The sequence below is a fragment of the Lathamus discolor genome, chromosome 1 (assembly GCF_037157495.1).
Source record: "Lathamus discolor isolate bLatDis1 chromosome 1, bLatDis1.hap1, whole genome shotgun sequence".
NCBI classification, from domain to species: Eukaryota; Metazoa; Chordata; class Aves; order Psittaciformes; family Psittacidae; genus Lathamus; species Lathamus discolor.
The window spans coordinates 8,467,597-8,489,139 of record NC_088884.1 but is presented as its reverse complement, the minus strand read 5'-3'; the positions used below and the strand labels follow the sequence as shown (position 1 = coordinate 8,489,139).

The following is a 21,543-nucleotide window of genomic DNA, read 5'->3' as shown; positions in this document are numbered from 1 at the left end:
TAATTAGATGCATGTACAAAAAATGATTCATATATATTAGCAAAACCAACAACTGAATACTTCTTGTCAGACAAGAAATAAAACCTTTGGGAGACACTCTTTAGCTCAAAAACCTTCTGGTCAAATAAGAGCATTTTCTAAAAACAACAAAAATTAAAAAAGAACAAGATCTGATCTCAGGCAATACTAGTTTTTATCTCAAAAAGAATGGGGAAAAAAGTGAGGGGGAAGGAGAGAGTGTGTGTCAAGAAAGAGCACCAAACCTTTAAGGGTCAAGTAAACCACAAACATGGCTCTGGTGCTGCCTAGGACTTCAGATGCACGTTCTGCCTCACAGGGGTGTACCAGGTAAACTGTTGGTGCTCTTAAACAATTCTGTCCACACTCAAATGGTGTTTAAGTAGGGGGAAAAAGCGCAAAAAAATCCCTAAATATTCATTTTACCCAGGCCATGCAACTCATTAATATAGGCAACAAGGTCTTCAGAGCCCTGAGATGTACATACCATCTCCTTGAATGCACTTTCTATGGCCCCAATAACCAGGCACTCATGTGGGATCTTCTTCTCAGTGAAGAAGCGTGTTGGAGGGGTGCTGGGCGAGCCCGGGGCCCCCACACCACCACGCAGGGAGGCTGCCCGTGTCAGCGTCCTGCTGTTGGTGGCTGGATTGTCGGGCTCCTCTCCCAGGCAGGTGGGTGGAAGGACAGCCGTGTTCCTCAGGATGTCCACAATCTCCTGCAGCTGCTCCAGGATGTGGTGCTGCAGCAGTTTGGAAGCCACCACAGCTGCCCCTGATCCAGCGTGTCCATCAAACAGGGACCAGTAGTACAGGTTGATCCCATCTGTGTCCTGGAGAAGGAGAAAGGGAAGAAAGGGAAGGAAAAGGAGATGGTCACCATTACAGAGTTACATGGGTGAGGTGCCTGGTGGCACATGCGCAGCAGGTGGAACACGGGTAACCTTCCCAGAGGTAAGCTTTCTGAAATGGAGAAATGCCCACTGTGTCAGTGCAGTTCTGGCAGGAAGGAGAGATGCTTATTTTTGCCACGCAAACCCAGCACATTTTTTTTCTTTTCCTTAATGTCCTAAAAGACCCCAAACAAAACAACCAAAAAAACCCTCCTCTGAACTTGTAATCTTTCTTACCTTACAGCCATCACAGCTTGCACTGACCAAGAACAGCTACGACTGCAAGACTAAGTTTACTTCCTAATGACTGTGTAGATCAGAAGAAAAGCATCTGAAAACCACATCATTGATAAAGGATGGACTTACCACCATGGAGACCAAAATTCTACACGAGACAGATCCTGATATTTGTGTGACAGACCTTTTTTTTCAGTAGGCATGAGATGAAGGGCCTCAGTTTGACAACTAGTAAAAAGACACGATCCCCACTTCCATGACTGGTAGACAAGGTCCATCCATGCAGGCACATTGGATAGCTGAGGCTTTCCCTGCCTGTGCCAGCCTGGGAACCAGCACAGCACACAGGTCCTGGAGGATGGTAGACAAGTGGGATCAGCAGCACTCCACATGCAATCCTAGATGATCACAGCATCATCCTTCAGAGTTCTCTGAAAAGTTTCCTGTACAGTACTGAACTTACATACTCTGATCAGAATCAGAGAATCATTTAGGTCAGAAAAGACCTTTAAGATCAGCAAGTCCAACCTTCACTCCAGGACTGCCAAGTCCACCACTAAACCATGCCACTAAGGACCACATCTACACATTCTTCAAGCACTTCCAGGGATGATGATTCCACCACTTTTCCTGGGCAGCCTGTTCCAATATGTGATCACCATTTTGGTGAAAAAATTCTTCTTAATATCTAATCTAAACAGTTCCCTCAGCCGTTCCTCATAAGATATGTGCTCCAGGTCCTTCACCAGCTTTGTTGCCCTTCTCTGGACCCAAAGAGCTATACAAGTGGTTTGGTATAGCTCTCTGCATAACATGTGCGCTCAGATCTTATATTTTATCTCAAGCCCTAGCATGCCAGTCAGCACAACTGCTCTCATACAGGCAGAGTACCTGGGAAAAGCAGATTTTGTAGACCTCATTATTAAAATTCAGGTATATATGGTAATGCTATATATTTATTCAGCAGTTATTGATTAATGCTGTGATTCTCAAATATTTCTCCCTTTCTCTCTACATAGTCTCATCTGACAGGAACAGATCAGCTCTGCTATTGCTCTGATAAGAGCAGAAACCTTGCACATTTTGTGGTGGTGTGCCTTATCACCCAGAGAAGGTCCATTTAACCTAACGCTGAAGGCAGATTAAGTTCTGGGCAGCAGAAGCTCTGGTCTGCCTGAAAGACATCAGGGAGCCATACCTTAGATAACCTCAACCTTTTCTGAGAAAGTCACCTCAGGGAAGCTTTTAAGGCATAACAATACCTGTCTTTGCATGATAGCATATTAGGCAGCAGCATGCAGAAAGAGTCTGTCCAGCCTCTCCTTTCCCCTCCTTTCTCCCATCTATGCTGAAATAACTTTGTGGGGATGCCCTGCATGTCAGATGTGGCTGGACTAATACTGATTTAGAAACAAATCATTTTGAAAGGGACAAGAATCAGGCAACACTGCTCCAAAACACCTCATGCTAAGAAAGCATAACCTATCTCACTGCAGTCAAAGGAACTTGAAAATTCTGTCTGCATGTCACGCTGACTGTGGTCGAATTTAGGATGACAGACATGATTTGTTTCATTCACCCGAACACTGCTCCCTTATACAACAGATGAGCATGTAGTCTAGGCACCACCTGCATCCCAGCACCTCATGCCCAAAGCACTGCTTATTTCAGATTTATGGACAGGGCTGTGAACTTTCTGCTGTTCCAGCTGCTCCACAAAGGTGCCAATCACTGGCTGTAGGACACGGCAAACAGGCTGGAGTAAGAACACCATGAATTGTCATTTGCTGATCCAAAAGACATCATTCATTGTTGCCCCAAGCTACGACATCCAAAACCTAATGCAAAATGTCTCTTTTAGCAACAAGTATATAGACCATCACTGCAAGTTCATGCTGTTCAAAGGGCAAAATTCATTGCTGAATGAGCTTTATTGATTATAAACTGTTTGTTGAAAAGCACATTTAAAAGCCTTGATTATAAAAATTATATAAATCTACTCTGTGTTTAGCTTATAGCACTACTGCAGCAGTAAAGTTCAAAGATATTCTTAACCAGTCCATTAACAATAGTTACCTACACTGTGGAGAGTTCCCTTCATGAGGAGGAAATCAGAGTCTACTGTGCACTCTTCATTACTGAAATGCTGAGAAAAGGGAGCATTATAATTCAGCGGTGGATTACTTACCCCAGTAAGGATCATATAATGGTGAAAACCCAACAAATGTACACATTTCCGAATGCAGCTCCTTAGCCAGACCCACCCACTTACCCAGCCCGGTAAACTCACCAAAAACCGGTTGTGAAATGTCACCCCTGAAGGCATGCCTGGCAGTTGTGCTAGCTTGATCTGGGCTCAGAATCCCTCTAGGTTCACAAAACAGTTGGCTATAAAATTCTGCTTAAGCCATTTTTAATGGATAATGCAATTACTGACTAAAACAAACCGCTTGCAAAAAGATTTGTGCAAAAGCTAAAGTATTTTGCCAAAAAAGAAGTATCCCAAAGTGAAAGTATTTAAACTGAAAACAAACCGTTTATTCAAAATTGCAATAGTGTTATTCCTAGAGTTCTACATTATACTATTTCTGCTCCCATTCTTCTCTTGGAGTTTGGCTTCCTGGCCAGAATCCACTTTATGATGTACCACAGATAAATCATTCCACAACTTACATTCTTTGAAAGGTGCTACTCCCTTTGGAGATGTGCTGCCCTTGGGGGAAAAAGCATAAAGGCATTACAACTCTGATTGAAATGGAAATATTTAGCTTCCACCTGGAGGAAGAAGGCATTTTGTCATCACCCTCCCTCTGCCCCCAAACTATAACAGAAACTTACAATTAAGAATAGATTACCCCCCCCCCCCAATTTCCTTAAGTTTTCCAAAACCAGCCCTCACCAAAGTCTGTATTAGAGCTTTTCAGAAGATAAAGGAGAACAGTTATGAACGTTAATTCACTCTCATTATTATGAGCACAACACTGGATATGTACTACACTGAACAAGCCTCCTGTGAACTTGGTAGTCAAATAAGGTGCCATCAGAGACTGGGAAGCTTTAAAACAGATCCGGACAATGGCCCATGATGAACGGTGAAATGGAAATGTTACCGTGTACTTCCTTCTAAGCTGACGGGCAGCACAAATTACGACAGAGAAGCTCATATGGGCCTGAGCTGTATTCTTGGGCTATCGCTGATATGAACACAGCATGGTCACATCAACTACAGTGGTTCTTCTGAAGTTCACTGTTCTTGCGCTTTCTAACTTTGACTGGAAATTCTTACACTGTTGCTACCAGTTCAGCTAACTTCAGACATGTACATTGCACACCTACAACATATTCTTCTAAATTGCCCTCATATTCAGAGAGAAAACCCTTCACTCTCAGATTATGCCCATCTCACTCTAAAGTAGATTTATTTCTCCCTGTCAACTGCAGAAGTACCCTAGATTAACCGAGAGGGCTGTATAATAAGTGTATACAGTCAGGGAAGATGACTACCACAATGCCACTCTCATGCACACTTTTTGTGAGAGATGCTCTAGGGCCTTAACTTCATCTGGGAACTGCAGGCATTACTGTAACCCAAATATTAGCATCCAAAATTTTCTGTGTATTCCTATGAAGCTTCATTTACTTTTGAACTAGCAAAGAGAGCATGACCACAAATAAATTATTAGCCATCTAAAAAAAGGAAGAAACAACAAATGCCTGTCCCCCACCCTAAGGATAAAAATGGCTCCTCTGTTTGAAGAGCGATGAATTCCCCAAAACCATAGCAATTCAATGAGATTAAATATATGGTGCAGTGACTCAGAGAACAAGCAAGGGGCAGCAATCAGGGAACACAGATGAGACAAAAAGCACAAAAAGGTGCTTGCTTTGCCTCCCACCACTGAGATGATCTCCACGGCCACCAAGCAATTACCTATTCTGCTCAGTTATAGGGGAAAAAAAAAAGAGGCAACCTTAGCAAGATATAGTGATAAATTTGGGACAATTTTTTTAGGTAAGCTGGACAGTGATCCCACGTTGCAAACCTTCAGAATATTTTAATGAAGCTAATTCCAAACAGGCAAATAAATCATGCTCCCACTAAAGGTTTATTCTGAAAACTACAATCCACCCTATTATTGTTCTAAATATGACCCAGACTCACAAAATGCATTAGAGCACATCTTTGGTTCTCACAAAGTCTGAACTGGCTGGGCAATTGCCACCCCACCCTCAGAGAAAAGCTTTCTTATGTTACCAATGATATGCTCCGCTACCTGTGGTAGGCAACCAGTCTTGTGTCACATAAAACAAATATTCTGCCCCATCTTTGTGGCAAAGGGTATTGCAGAATTAATCAATATCTATCCTCACATTACAGTGACAATTAATAATGCATCACATGAAGCCCTGCAACCTGAGTCACTATGACAATATCCTGGCATAGGATTCCCATTTCACTCACTGATGGTCTTCAGCATTCACTGTTAGGGTACCCTGGAGTTAAAGATATCTAAAAATAGCAGCAGAGAAAATGCTGCACAATTTAAAGTGAATGCTCCTGAATGGGGACAGAGGGCAAATGGGATTAATCAAGCAGCAGTGGAATGGGGTTGGGGGAAGGGGAAAGAATTAATTTCGGGTTGAATTTGCAGAATCTTTTCATTCATTGCTCTGCTCAGTTTATCACCTGCCCTTACAAGAAGAAAACCATATTTATACTATTTAACAGGTTTCCTTTGATTTGTGTGTGTGTGTGTGTGTGTTGGGGCTAAATAAATGTTCACTTCTCCATCTCCTCATTTCTGGCCCACCGCCTCCTTCTTCCTACTCCCAGAAGCTCTGCAGAGCCCACCTGCAGAGTCAAAGCCATGACAACAGCACCCAGCCTGTTGAACTCTGACTCCTTTTTGCTGACTTCCCAAAGCACAGGGCTGCACTGATGGGGTTACCTTTAAACACACAACCTCAGATGCAGCTGCATTCAAGTTTTGCACAGTTCCCATAAACCTGGGAAAAACAAAGATGGCATGTGGTCTTCTAAAAGATTATGCTGAAGAAGTGAAAAATCCAAGGATGGTGAAATAGACTCTGTTCAATCAAGAGACAGCTTAAGTCCCAATTCCTATTTCCCTTGTGCACCACACTTTAAAAACTAAACAAGAACCGAAGAAAACTTTCTCTTTATAGGACAAATACTCAGTAAACTGCTTCCCTCATCCCTTTTTCCTTCAATATTTCTAACAAAGTGCTTTACCACTCAGAAACTATTTCAGATTGTGTGTTACAGTAGAATTTCCTACGAGGCATTTCATAGAATCATAGAATCATAGAATAGTTAGGGTTGGAAAGGACCTCAAGATCATCCAGTTCCAACCCCCCTGCCATGGACAGGGACACCTCACACTAAACCATCCCACCCAAGGCTTCGTCCAACCTGGCCTTGAACACCGCCAGGGATGTAGCACTCACAACCTCCCTGGGCAACCCATTCCAGTGCCTCACCACCCTAACAGGAAAGAATTTCCTCCTTATATCCAATTTAAACTTCCCCTGTTTAAGTTTTAACCCATTACCCCTGGTCCTGTCACTACAGTCCCTGACGAACAGTCCCTCCCCAGCGTCCCTATAGGCCCCCTTCAGGTACTGGAAGGCTGCTATGAGGTCTCCACGCAGCCTTCTCTTCTCCAGGCTGAACAGCCCCAACTTCCTCAGCCTGTCTTCATACGGGAGGTGTTCCAGTATTCAGCCTCTGGCTTTCTTATTAAATACTTGCTGGGACAATATCATACCGTTCACTGGAATGTCTCAAGCCTGTATTTCTACATCCTATTGATACAGAGTAAGTTGCACATTTAACACCAAACTCATACACTCCTTAAAAAATATTTGCTAACAATGCTATGTGAGGGGAAACCACAATATTGTACTTAACAGTACAAAAAGATGCAAACATAAAAATATGACACATTATGGAAACATGTATATATATATATATATATATATATATATAGGTATATTCAACTAGCAAAAAATGTACCAAGTAAAAAAATCCTACTAATTGCTAGTGTAAGACTGCCCTCTAGTAGAAAACTATGCTGCTTGTTTTGGGAAAATACATTACAAATTTAAATTCACAAGATGCGGTCTAATAACATGGCAAACCAGGTTTTACACAGCTAAATAATGAGTGCTGTAGCACTCATTCAAGTGTTATGTAGAAAACAAATCTGTAGATAAGAAGAGAAGGTACAAAGAACACAGTAACAAGTAGCATGAAAACAGTATACTATGTTATACAGAGCAGATGACCCCTCACTTCAGCATTACATTCATTTGAGGTCGAAATACCACACACCATCTTTCCTGCCTTGATAAGACTGTAGTGACAGATGGAGCTCAAAGTCATGGACTAAACCTTAACAGATATTTTACAGGGAAGGTCCACAGATTAAGGGAATTATATCTGTGTGTACATACAAAAAGACAAAAGGAAAGATGATGGTGTATTGGAAAGTGTGGGATCTAGATATTAGGAAGAAATTCCTTACTGTAAGGGTGCTGAGGCGCTGGCACACGGTGCCCAGAGAAGCTGTGGCTGCCCCATCCCTGGCAGTGTTCAAGGCCAGTTGGATGGGGCTTTGAGCAACCTGGTCTAACAGAGGGTGTCCCTGTCCGTGGCAGGGGGGGTCAGAACTAGATGATCTGTAAAGGTCCCTTCCAACCCAAACCATTCTGCAATTCTATGATTCCCATGCTCTGCCAGTGAGGAGGTGCACAAGAGGCTGGGAGGAAGCACAGCCAAGACAGCTAACCCAAACTCGGAAACGGGATATTCCATGCTGTAGAACAGCATGTTCAGCATATAAACCGGGGGAACGTGGCTGATCACTACCTGGGAACAGTCTCGGTATCGGTCAGTGGGTGGTGAGCAGTTGTATTGTGCATCACTTGTCAGTCTTGGGTTTTATTTCTTTCTGTTGTCTCCCTTTTAATTACAATTATTATCATTATGATTATTACAATATTTTATTTCCATTATTAAAATGTTCTTATCTCAACACCCAGGTTTTACCTTTTTTCTCCCCCTAATTCTCCTCCCCATCCCACTGTGGGGCAGGAGGGTTAGCAAGTGGCTGTGAGCTACTTAGCTGCTGGCTGGGATTAAACAACTACAGTCAGAAATAGAAGAAAAACACAGAAGATTTGAAATAAAAATGTTTCTTTCAAGAAGCTGAAAGGGAGTGGCTGTTTATTCAAAAATCAAGATGAAAGATACAGAATCAAAGTAGGAAATACACCAGTGAGAAGAGGAAAAGAAATCAGAAAGTTCTGTGAGATACTTCTCATAACACAGGGCAGCTGGACATTTAACAAGCTTATAAAAAATGGAAGCAAGGACAGGTGGCCTGGGTAGAGTACAGGGATGTTGTCCGGGAAGCTAGGGACCAGGTTAGGAAGGCTAAGGCCCAGCTAGAATTGAACCTAGGCAGGGCTGTTAAGGATAACAGGAAGGGATTCTACAGGTACGTAGCAAACAAAAAACAGACTAGGGACAACACAGGCCCCCTGAGGAAGCTTTCGGGAGAACTGGCTACACAGGATTTGGAGAAGGCTGAGGTTCTGAATGACTTCTTTGCCTTGGTCTTCACTGGCAAAGGCTCTGGTTGCACCACCCAGGTCTTAGAAGGTAGACGTAGGGACTGTGAGAATGAAGACCTTGGGCCCACTGTAGGAGAGGATCTGGTTCGAGACCATCTTCAAAATCTGAACGTGCACAAGTCCGTGGGACCTGATGGAATCCATCCGTGGGTCCTGAAGGAGCTGGCGAATGAAGTTGCTAAGCCACTGGCCATCGTATTTGAAAAATCATGGCAGTCAGGTGAAGTTCCCGACAACTGGAAAAAGGGAAATATAACCCCCATTTTCAAGAAGGGGAAAATGGAAGCCCCGGGGAATTACAGACCAGTCAGTCTCACCTCTGTGCCTGGCAAAGTCTTGGAGCACATTCTCCTGGATAACATGCTAAGGCACATGAAAAACAACAAGGTGCTTGGTGACAGCCAGCATGGCTTCACTAAGCGGAAATCCTGCCTGACCAATCTGGCGGCCTTCTATGATGGGGCTACAGAATTAATGGATAAGGGTAAAGCAGTTGATGTCATCTACCTGGACTTGTGCAAAGCGTTTGACACTGTCCCACACGACATCCTTCTTTCTAAATTGGAGAGATATCAATTTGATGGATGGACCACTCGGTGGATGAGATCTGGCTGGACGGCCGCACACAAAGAGCTGTGGTCAATGGCTCGATGTCCGGCTGGAGACCAGTAACGAGTGGTGTCCCTCAGGGATCGGTGTTGGGACCGGTCTTGTTCAACATCTTCATTGCTGACAGGGACAGTGGGATTGAGTGCGCCCTCAGCAAGTTTGCCGATGACACCAAGCTGTGTGGTCCGGTTGATATGCTGGAGGGAAGGGATGCCATCCAGAGGAACCTTGACACACTTGTGAGGTGGGCTGATGCCAACCTCATGAAGTTCAACCACAAGTGCAAGGTCCTACACCTGGGTCGGAGCAATCCCAGGCACAGCTAAAGATTGGGCAAAGAAGAGATTCAGAGCGGCCCTGCAGAGAAGGGCTTGGGGGTGCTGGTCAATGAGAAAATGAACATGAGCCAGCTGCAGTGTGCGCTCGCAGCCCAGAAAGCCAACCGAATCCTGGGCTGCATCAAAAGGAGCGTGACCAGCAGGTCGAAGGAGGTGATCCTGCTCTTGTGAGACCTCACCTGGAGTATTGTGTGCAGTTCTGGTGTCCTCAACATAAAAAGGACATAGAACTGTTGGAACAAGTCCAGAGGAGGACCATGGGGATGATCTGGCTCACCTCCCATATGAAGACAGGCTGAGAAAATGGGGCTGTTCAGCCTGGAGAAGAGAAGGCTGCGTGGGGACCTCATAGCAGCCTTCCAGTACCTAGAGGGGGCCTATAGGGATGCTGGGGAGGGATTATTCATTAGCGACTGTAGTGACAGGACAAGGGGCAATGGGTTCAAACTTAAACAGGGGAAGTTTAGATTGGATATAAGGAGGAAATTCTTTCCTGTTAGGGTGGTGAGGCACTGGAATGGGTTGCCCAGGGGGGTTGTGAGTGTTCCATCCCTGGCAGCGTTCAAGGCCAGGTTGGATGAAGCCTTGTGTGGGATGGTTTAGTGTGAGGCGTCCCTGCCCATGACAGTGGGGTTGGAACTGGATGATCTTGAGGTCCTTTCCAACCCTAACTATTCTATGATTCTATGACAATCATGAAGTTTAAAACATAAAAAGAACAGCTTTCAAAAATACGCAGTTTAGAGACTCTACCATTGTGATACTGTAACAGTATGATGATCATAATGATGGATACCATCAAGGCTAGTGAAGACACATTTCCAGTAATGAAATGGCTTTATATCCCTGTATTTTTAAAGCAATCTAAGCATATTAGCTATGTAATGTTTGAAAACAGTTCCTTCTGAGAAAGCTGATCAACCATGCAGCATACAACATAGCATGCCTCTTGCTCTTGAGAGGTATTTGATACTACTCAAAGATGGCAGTTTTGGACTGGACTTTGTGAAAAAACACTACAAAGTTTTTTATGTCTCCTGCGTACCCCCAAAATAGAAAAATATAGGCAAATTCAGTATAGGCAAATTTGGTGTTACACCAAAACTAGTACCTCTGCACAGCACCAAGATGTGTCTACCCAGGCTGGTGTCTGCACAGGGGTCCTTGCAGTGTGCTGTGTGCATGACACAGCAATGCCCTTTGTGTCAAACAAACCCATTGTCTGGACCAAGCATACTGTTGCTTATCTCAGTGTGTTTCACACACAGGAACAAGTACTGTGGCCAAATGTTTGCTTCATTAAACATAACTGATACAACCATTCTGTTTTGCCTTGCATGACTGTATGCAGAACTCCTAGTCCCAGCAAGTACAGGGGCACAATTCTTTATTCAGGAGTGTGCAAATACGTACTTGAAAAACAACCAACCCATAACCAAATACAGTGAGGAATATCAAAACATGGAAATGGACACAGGTGATGTAGGGAAAGACTGAAAGAGATAAAAACCAGAGCTACTTGCAAACCTGGAAAATCTGTCAAGAGTCTGAAAATGCTGAAGCAGTAATGAAATATGGAACAGAAAAGGAAGAGTGAAAGGTGGGGAGGGACACAGTGCAACACTTGTTGCTCAAGACCCCAGTGACCCAATGTAGCCATCAGGTTTACCAAGCCATCGGGTTCAGGGAGACACTGAAGCAGAATGCTAATCACAACCTGGTTTAAAACAAAAACACAACACAAAACAAAGATAAAACCCAAACAAAAGAAAGGGTACTTGCCATTCACTGAAAGACTTATTATCACTTAAGGAGAACTTGTGCTCTCCCAGCAGCAGAAAGACTGTATATCCACAGTGTCCAACTCCAACATTCACATAGGGCATTTAGTGTTACATAGCCAAATGTCAGAATTGAACATGCACTATCAATCACTGAAGCCTGAGCTCATGCTTAAAGAGCAGATGAAGTAATTAGCCAGTCAGGAAACAAGACAGATGAAGAATAGCAGATGACTGCCAGTAGACAAGTGCATGACGTACATCCCTCTCCACAACAAAGAGAGGAGCCATAGTCCACTAAATTCACTGAACTCAATGTGCTGGATGACCTTACTCTATCTGCATAAACCAACCTTGCTATACGCAATACTGCTTCAGTGAAAAGAACCCAGATGACTGACCTTTAATTAAATTGCATGACTGTACAAACAGTGATACTGCTCTGCTTGCAATGACTGTCACTGGACAAGTCAACCGCAGCCACTAAACTCACAGTATCCTGCAGCAGTAAATTTCTCAGGATTGTATTTTCAGAAACGAAACAAAAAGGAAACTAAAGGAAAAAGGAAACTAAAGAATATTCCCCTCCCCATCTTTAAACTAAAATGTCTTAGATACAAGAAATCAAAAGTCAAAGAGCAGAACTAAGAAAAACATAGTTAAGTGCTCTTTATTTAGCAGAGAGAATTCAGAAGTAACTGAAAATATATAAACCATTCAGTGAGCATATTTTAGTGTGACAGTGCCACATCCTCTTATATTTATTTTGTACTTCTCCACTGACCAGATGCAGGAGTCTGCTTACCGAATTGTCTTTCAGCTGGAGACCTTCTCCATTGGGCAGCGATGACCTCCGTTTTGAAGAGTTCTTGTTCGGTGTAGAATTAGCTCCTCCAGCTTTCTTCTTGACAAAGAGGACTTCACAACTGGCTTGATCTTCATTGTGCGTGCTCTTCCCTGCATTTATTACCCTAAGAGAAAACAACAAAAAACAACAGAGGACGTGTCCAAGTTAGTAAAGCACAGAAGCATTCATTGTATCTGACATGACTCCAGATGTATGGAACTATAGCGCAAAAGTATTACAAATACAAACCGAATTAAAAACTCCAACTTTCTTACACACCTACATACACATACATACTTTGTTTCTATACACCTACACATGGCATAACAAGCATTTTTCATGGAACTATGTGAACAAGAAACAATGGCACCATGAGCATATTTCACCTGCAGGCATACCACGCTTTTCTTTAAAGGAACTACTTGATGGTCAAGGCTGATAAACTCATGCCTCCCAGCTGTAACATGAGAGCCCCACTTGCTTTTCTACCTGCCAGCCTCTCTGCTACAGTGAATAATGAATCTGTTGGCTAAGGGTGTGCATTCTGCCAAGTTCCAAGTCTTGCACAAACAAAACACCTGCTATAAATCTAAAAAGTTGTTACTGCTTAAGGCACAGAAAAATATGCACTGCTATTATGTTTAAAAAGCAGGTATTAGAAACACTGTGACGGAAATAGAAAGTCTTTGCCTTGTATACCAACATGCAAATCAAGCATGCTTGTACCACAGTAACAGGGAGATGCATACTAAGTGCACCCCTCTGGTACTGCAGAACAACATAACCCGTCCTCCTTCAATCTCCAGAACAAACCCCAAAATAACAAAACTCAAACCCTTACGCCTCTGTCCCACCTGCAGTGTAGAGAGCAGCAGATCTGCACCAAGAGTTGCAGGCACGAAACTGAGCACTAAGAGCTCAGTACTAGCTCCGGACAGCCAAAGGTATCCAGAGACTTGCACCACAACTGCTCATCTCTGTTCCATCAGTGACGAAGCTAAAATAACAGCTACTCCACCACCACCATTTTAAAAACATAATCAGAAGTTTGCATTATCCAAGATACTGTGGTTATTATCGTCTACCTCAGACCAGCCAAGTTCAAACACTCTTTCTACATGAGAACCTCATCACAAACTGACTAAGTTTGCATTGGTTGACACCATGTTGAGTAAGACACGTGCTTTGACAGTCCTGGGCTCACACAGGGAAAACCTGTGTAAGCCAGGACCATAACTTCACCTAACCAAGTGAAAACATTGCCACTTTGATGCAAGCATGTCTTCTTTCACAAGTATCATCTAACCGCTCCTCTTTACTACCAGGTTTGAGCCAACAAGTTGACTGCTAGTCAGAGACAGCATTTCCGCTGCTGGACAAACACCAAGTTTCACAGCAGGCACACAATGTCTTTAAAAAGAACTGCTGCCTCTCCAGATAGTAAACCAGCTTGAAGGCACATCATAATCCTGATAGAAAGTTCAAGGCATACCTGACTTCTTGATCTCTAATGTTTCCACTACAGTAACATTTTACAGAACAGGAAAACACTTGCTGAAGACTGTTGAGAGGAAAACAAAAACCGAAGGAAGGCTTGCAGGGCACTCTGCCCCAGCTTGCCTGCTCCTGATGAAATGTCAATTCTGTGTCAGCCTTGCCTAAAGGCAATATATTCTTTTGATTCCCAAGGAGCAATATGAGACTGTGACAAATGAGTACTCCTACCTCTGAGTAGAAAAATCAGTCTTCCAAGAAAACATGCATCCACTATAATTAACTGCTTCCAAATACTCAAGGTTTCCTTAGAGTGCCCAATGTCACTCACTGCAGCCCGGTAGCTGCACGCACAAAACCACCACTTGTTTACAAGTATTTCTGGTAAATAAACACCAACTGTGAGTAAAACTATTTTGTGAAACACAAAGAGCAGGGATGAAGGAGCATCTAGTTGCGAGGCACTTGGGAGCAGTTTATCCACTTCACCCCCTGTTGTGCCTAACCTTTGAGCAACTGGAGATCAAACACTGAGACGCTATAAGCCTCCAGTCTGAAAAGTCGACATTTTCCTGACATTAGGAAAAATAGAAGCATGTATTCAGAAAGGGGGTAGGGGGGGAGGGAGGAGAAAATCACAAATACCAAAGCATTTAAACACTGCAGCAGCACAGAAAGTGTAGTTTTATCACATCAGGAGCTAATCAATACCCAGTTTAGCTGATCAGCCTCCTCACTGATGCTGCTGTTTGCAATCCCATTTAAAAAAAAGTGGAAGACACGTAGAGACAAAAGTGATTCCTTACAAAAATTGCTGCCTTCTTACTACTTATTGTTCCTAATGAAAATCATTCAACTGTTGGAGCTGCTCTGGTTTCTGAGCTTAGTAATGGACTTCACGACTTATATGGTAGGAGATGTTCTGATGTTTAACAGTGTGTTAAGTTATGCACAATATGGTATCATTTTACAAAGCACTTGCCAAGAAAATTTGTCAAGGCACTGAATACATTAGAAAAGCTATGAGAACAAGGTGACCTAGCAGACTAGGTTGGCAGTCAGCTACAATGAAAGACCTGAAGTTGAACCTGTGTACCGAGCACCTTGCTAGAAAAGAGTATGATCGAGAGGAGCCTGGCAAGACTGAATACTGAGAAGCTGTGGGAGTTGGAACGTCAGTGTATTGAGGCGGCAGTACTGGGGCTGTGAACATGCTTCCTCCCAGAATTTCACATTATCTCCCAAGATTCCAGTTTTTCTCTCTCCATCAGAGAATTAAGTTTATTTTGGAAATCCTTGTTAAGACTTGAACTAACCATAATGTCAAAACAGTGCTTATGGGTGCTGTGAGATGGGAAGTGAGTAGAAGAGTGCCTACATCAGACAGCCTTTGTCATCTAGACCCTCCACTCTTCTACTCTCACATCCCATCTCATAGCCAAACCTTGGAAAAGGGCTGCAGTGAAGCCCTGTGATTTTTTATCTCAAAGTTGGAGCTATGTGTTGGTGCTTGATGCCAAGCACAGAAGCTGGTAACACCTTCCACTCAGCTTTAAAATCTGTCTTTGGTGCCTCTTGAAATCCTTTTCTCTCTGCAGCTTTTTAAGTCCCTCCTCAAGGCTATTCTTTCAAACAGCTTTCCAATGCTGATTTCACTGTTGTCTTTCCTCCTTGCTCCCCCAGACTTTAACTTATCAGGACAAAAACCACATCTAAGCTGCTTACAGAAATAACAAAGCAGAACTAACAAGATATTCATATCTCCAAAAGGTAACTCTTAATGAGACCTATGAGCATTTTGGTGGAAAATCTACCACCCCCCTCCTTCGCAGAGGAAGTGCCTCAGCTTCCTGGGATTTTCAGTTTCCCTTCATATCTCCTTTTCTGTTTGCCTCCAAATGTTATCCTCCAGTAAACAGCAGGAGACGAAGCACCACCTTCTCACACACAGCTCAAAACAACCCTCCCCCACCAAAAGCCTTCTAATCATACAGTTATCCTCACTTCAGTTAACCATGGATGCTAATAATAATAGTAATAATAATAATTAAAATAGATCATTACATCATATAAATATAGTAATAATAATAATATGCAGGGAAAAAGGAATTAAAAAAAAGATTGAGGCCTATATTATTTCCTAGCTTTTATTCGGAGACGTGTTCAAGGGAATTTTTGCTTTTGTTTTCTCTCCCCATAATTCCTCAAGGAACTGTTTGATTAGACCTATTCATGATCAACTCCTTTCCATCCCTGCTCCCCTTTCTCCCATTATCCACTCAAGTTGTACCCAATCTTTCACAAAGTTCAACCCAAATAATGTATCCAATTTGGATCAGAAGCTCCTCTTTTTACAGAATTAGCTGTCTCTATTGTGTCAAACACATTGCTCAGTAATAAATATATAATCCTAAGGTTTAGTTCATGTTATAGTAATGTTAGTAAAAACACACACGCTACTTTGCAAACAGGAGCTTCCTGAAGCCTGCACAGTGAGGTGGTGGGGCTTGGTCACACCTCGAGAGTTACTTGCATCAGCCTTGATGAACACTTCAATACTTTATGAGACTAATCTCAAACATGTCCTCAGCTTAAAGCAAATCTTCCAGATAGAAGCCAGCTAGTTTGTTTGGCTCACAATTAGCATTCTGCTGGTATCTCGCGAGACCCCACATCCCATTGGACTGAACAGAAATGTAGGTCACACTGTGCTTCTATTCTTCATTCATCAAGCAGAGCTCTGAAACTCCTCTGCCAAGGTCACTGATTACAAAATGCTAAGTTTATCTTACAAGAACCAGAACAGGCCAATTGAACAAACGCAAAACAGGTTTTGATAACAGTTTCCTGACAAAAAAAAACCAAAAACCAAACAAACCAAAAGGCCTCCAAAATCAGCTCAAGTCTTTTGAAGCATTTATATTCAGCCCGCTTTTTTTCACATAGGTATCAGTACATATCAGTACATACACTTGTTGGTTGTTCTGCTCCTCCCTGTGTGGTACTCTCTGTGATTAGATGAAGTTGTGTTTGCTTCAGCAAAAGTTCAAAGCTGTGCTAGGTCTAGGTCTCCAATTCTGAAAAAAATTGAAGTACTCATCCAAGTACTTGTATTGTTTAAACTCACAAGTCTACAATATTTTCTACCTAACATACCTAAAGTAAAAGGCAAAGGCAAAGAGCTCAGCACAAATGCACAACCACAGTGTGTGCAAGAAGCACTTTTTGAAATGTAAGGGCTAGGAGAGCTACAAGAGCTTGGGGAGCTATGTTACAGCAGGGTAAGTGTGGGAGCTGGCCACACACACACTGCAGACCTACCCAAGCCAAGAAATAAAACCTGTAAAAGCAGAGAGCCCGACCTACCCCCTGCAGTTTAGTTAAGCTGTAGGGTAACTGACAACTACCTGTAACCATAGGACACCCCAAAATCTATCTGCTTCTCCCCTACCAAGGCAAAGTTCTTCCTCACAGTAGTAGACAGCATTCCCAGTTCCACGTCCTCTGTAAGACCTGTTACGAGGGTCAAGACATCGTGACGCAAACACTTCCAGAGCAAATGTCTGTGCAGCCTGCGCTTGTACCATGTAGATTAAGGCTGAGGCTGTGTGTGTGTTATCTGTGCAGCCCACCAGCTGTGACACTGGAACATGGGAATAACTGCAAATGTTTCTAAGAGGTTAGGTTTCTAAGGGTTAGGAAAAAGAAGGTAGAAAAAACCCTGATACATCCATGGGCAGTTTGTTGTTTATTGCAAATCCTACAAGCAGGATTTGAAAATTTAGTTATTAAGGAGGAGAAGAAGGTGTAAGGCTGTGATAATGGTGACCGGACTATAAGGACACTGGTCAACAGAGAATGGTTTGCCTGCATTATTTTCTTGCTTAGTTTTTCCAGCATGTTTTGAAGAGATAGCCAGACAGAAATGGTGCATTTCACACAACAGCAGTGTGCACAAGAAGCACTGGTTTAGGGCTGGGGGTTCAGAGCAGCAGTGGGCCCCTGCAGTTGTCTTGACACTGAATAAATCAATTCATCAGGCCTGGCAGGCTCCAGCCTCCCAGAAGGTACCACCAGCCCTCTCCTCATTCCAGCTGTCGTAGGCATGTGCTAGCTTGCAACCATGAGTATGACACCAGCACCAGCTTGCATCCAACCCAAATAACAACACAGAAGTAACGCAGACAAATGAATACCATACCTATGGACTACAGACTATATAAAGCAAAACTGCAGGAACATAATTTCAGCAGTCTTAAAATGATATATTGCTGCCTTTTCTTTCTCCTCCCATCTCCCTTTTCCCCCCCTTAATGGATTAGCATGTGAGTGGATGCCACTGACTTCTTCTGTGACATCTCATTTAGATTTAGTCTTAGATTTCCAGGTAGGTGGCTTTTTCTCCCCTTCACTCACACAAGATTTATTTCTGCCCTGGGAATCGACTTGAAAGAGATTTCCTCATAGCTGTTCATCTCCTCCCGCAGATGAAAGGCAGCCTTTCAGGCAGCCTAAACAGTTTCATTCATTTATTACTTTGTCATACTGCTCACATCAAAACACAAACACCCACTACTAACGTCCACTGAGGGCAGAAACTGAAGCCATCCCTGAATCAGTTGTCTAAATCCACGGGGCTGAATAAAACCTTCACTTTATTAACCAAGGAGGAAATGAATGTTTAGCCATAAAGATCAGTCTTGGGAAGACTGAGCATGAAAATACGGTTTCTCCTACCAGCAATCGCACTGGTATACTGGGCCAAGCTAGAAGCTACTACACCTGCCTAGCTGATAAGGACTAATTTTGGGATTAAAATAGGCAAGGCCCAGAGTAAAACACCATTTATACTCAAAATCTAAAATACATTAAAGAACTCAAAACCAACACAAGTTCTAAAAAATTCTGCCACAAGTTCACCATACATGAAGATAAACTGCTAACACAGCTTGTCTTTGGCCTGAAATCTATGACGTCTTGGAAGGGAAGTCCACTCTGATGTTATTTCCACGGACTTCCCAAAACGCTATTGTGTGACACAGCATCCAGCTACACTTCCCAAAAGAGATGAAGTGCTAAGCGACTACAAGGAACAAGACAGCTGTGGGTCACAGTAATGGAGCAAGCTCTGTGATCACTACATGGGGATGAGCAGCTTTTAGATAATTAGCAGCAGATATTACATCAGAGAAACAATGGACAGTGACCCAGAGCAGATGCTGAGCCAGACCGGTGGGACACAAACGTGGTTAAGCATAATCTTACTTCAGGCTGAGCACTCTCAGCCACAGCTGACAATACTAGTTGCCAAATTCTCCTTCCTCACTCCTTCTGTACTAGCTATCAGGAGGGGGCAAGAAGAGTTTGTAAAGATGGACTTGACACTGTAAGAGAACCACCATTTATTTCCCACAAAACACAGTGAAATTACACAGGCAGCCAGGTCAGACTGCTCATCATCCTATTTAAAGCAACTTTGTCTGGCTGTCTGTTCAAAACTTGCTGAAAAAAACAGTAAAGATGATAATGCAGACAAACCACTCTCTTGACCAATTCCTTCTAATCTAACTAACACTATCACAGTCTTACATCCTTTTTCTTCTCCTCCTTAATAGCTAAATTTTCAAATCCTGCTAATCTGGGTCTGAACTTACTTCCATGGTATACAGAAAAAGTTGCCTTGGAAGTTCTTCAAATTATGCGTCTTACATGAATGGATCATATTCAGTCTGAATTCAGCCTTCAGATCAGTGTATTTGCACAAAAACATTAATATTTTCATGCACAGCTAGATTTTTCTAGATTTTGTTAAGACAAAGAAAGCTTATCAGCTTCGGGTGGTATGAGAAGGCTCGTGCTTCAAGTTGAAGTGGAAAGCATTAAAAACAAAACAGGTGTGAAAAAGAACCTTTCTACAGGAATGTATTTCAGTATGGTTTATTAGACTGTGAATATTTCTTTGACTGCATTTTACACAGTAGGACTGACATTCGAGACAAGAACCCAAGTTCTGCTGTTCCTTTCCCTCTAGTACAAGGGCAATGAGCCACTTCATGCCTGTTCCCATGAGCTGTACAATTCCTAGCGCACGTGAGGCTGAAGGCAGTCTTAACCACAAGCATCCCTCATAAATAGGACACAGAAGATACAGAGGTCTGACAGAAGAAGGAATGGTTGTATAGGAGGTCCAGTTGTCCCCACACAGCTGTGTGACAGAAATACACATATCGCACTAGTTAGAATGAGGAAAGGTTAGGGACAGCAGCCTGCCCCTAATCTCTACAGCAAGGGGCATCCAGGCCTCTGAAATATTCACTTTGCCTACAAGCTCAACATTGCTATTATTACTACATCAACTACTACTCAACACTCAAAACCACTTAACCAAATCCTTAATTTGAATTAAAATATTTTAGTTGTATTGTAGAATGCATAAATGAATGTTCACATGTGGCAAGGATGCACGACAAAACCAAAATGCCACTTTCCCCCCTGCAATTTCCTTCCTAAAGTTCTACTTTTGAAAGCACATCCAAATAAACCCTTTCTTCCTTAGAACAATGCCAATGATATGCAAATAAAAGCTCTCCTTAAGCTTACAATGAAGCAAGTTCTATGTTTAAAATACTTCAGTAAATCCCATGCCACTAGGCTGTGATACTGTAGACCACAGCCTCAGCTCTCTCAGGGTTAAGAGAAATCAAGATAAATGGCTTATGCAAAACTGGTCCAAGCTTAAAAAAAAATTATCTCTCATATTTAGCATGTGTGAAAGTTAACAGCAAGAGTTCATCAGTGACGGTACTAATCACTTTTGTGCAGCTGTCAACATAAATTAGCCCCAAGCTAATCCTTGCAAGTGTGACAGAGAGTGTACATACTTCCACAGATAAGAGCTAATGCCTTATTCACAATATCCCTCTGCTGCAGCAGGTATTGTGAAGCCCCTATAACCTGAGAGAAGTCAACCTGCTAATTTATTCTTTAAAAGTCATTATAGCAAACTGTAGATGTATGAAAACACACATATGCAAGGCAAGGGGAAAAACATCACATACAGCTTTATTACCACGAATCCACAACTAGAAAATTAATTCAAAGTCACTCATATATTGGTATTTTTTTTAAGAATAGCTTAAAAGAAAAATTACACCCTGCTGCTGGAGTTTTATATCCATTACTTTTCCTCTGGGAGAACATTTAATGGCAGATCTGCAGGAAGGGCCTACATGCAAGAAATACTATAATGACTCTTTGCCACAGAAACATGCCTCCGAGCTCAACCTTTTACTTCTATTATCAAAATTACTTTCCTAGACCTTATCTTTGAAGATGTTAAAATATAAGCTATATATATATATAAAATATAAGTAAGCCAATGAAGTTTCAGCAATCCTGAGCCTGAAAAAGAAAAGGATGCAGAAAAATGGCAGCTACCTTAAATTTATCCATCAAAACATTTGTATGGTGCTCATTAATCCTGCTTGAGAGCAACAGCCAACTCCAAAATTAGCTTTCCCAAATTTAAGGTATAAAAAGAAGCCACAGTATTTAATGCAAAACAGGATTAAGAAGATATCACAGTATGTTTACATATATTTTACATGCACATACATGCACACGCCTGTACAAAAACCTATGGTATTTCTCAAGCCTGTAGTATAGGTC

At 42.5% G+C, this 21,543-nt stretch overlaps 1 protein-coding gene across 5 annotated transcripts in view; it reads right to left on the bottom strand.

Annotated features, from left to right (window-relative positions):
- The window catches only part of PPM1H (protein phosphatase, Mg2+/Mn2+ dependent 1H), a 166,726-nt gene that overhangs the window by 87,574 nt on the left and 57,609 nt on the right, over positions 1–21,543 (bottom strand). For all 5 annotated transcript variants that reach the window (XR_010613675.1, XM_065684378.1, XM_065684449.1 and 2 more), the window contains exons 2-3: positions 12,340–12,505; positions 506–850 (exon numbers count right to left, since the gene is read on the bottom strand). Coding sequence is in view for 4 of the 5 variants with exons in the window: in XM_065684378.1 (XP_065540450.1) it covers positions 506–850; positions 12,340–12,505 (511 nt within the window). In the remaining variant the exon portion in view is untranslated. The remainder of the gene's footprint in view (positions 1–505; positions 851–12,339; positions 12,506–21,543) is intronic.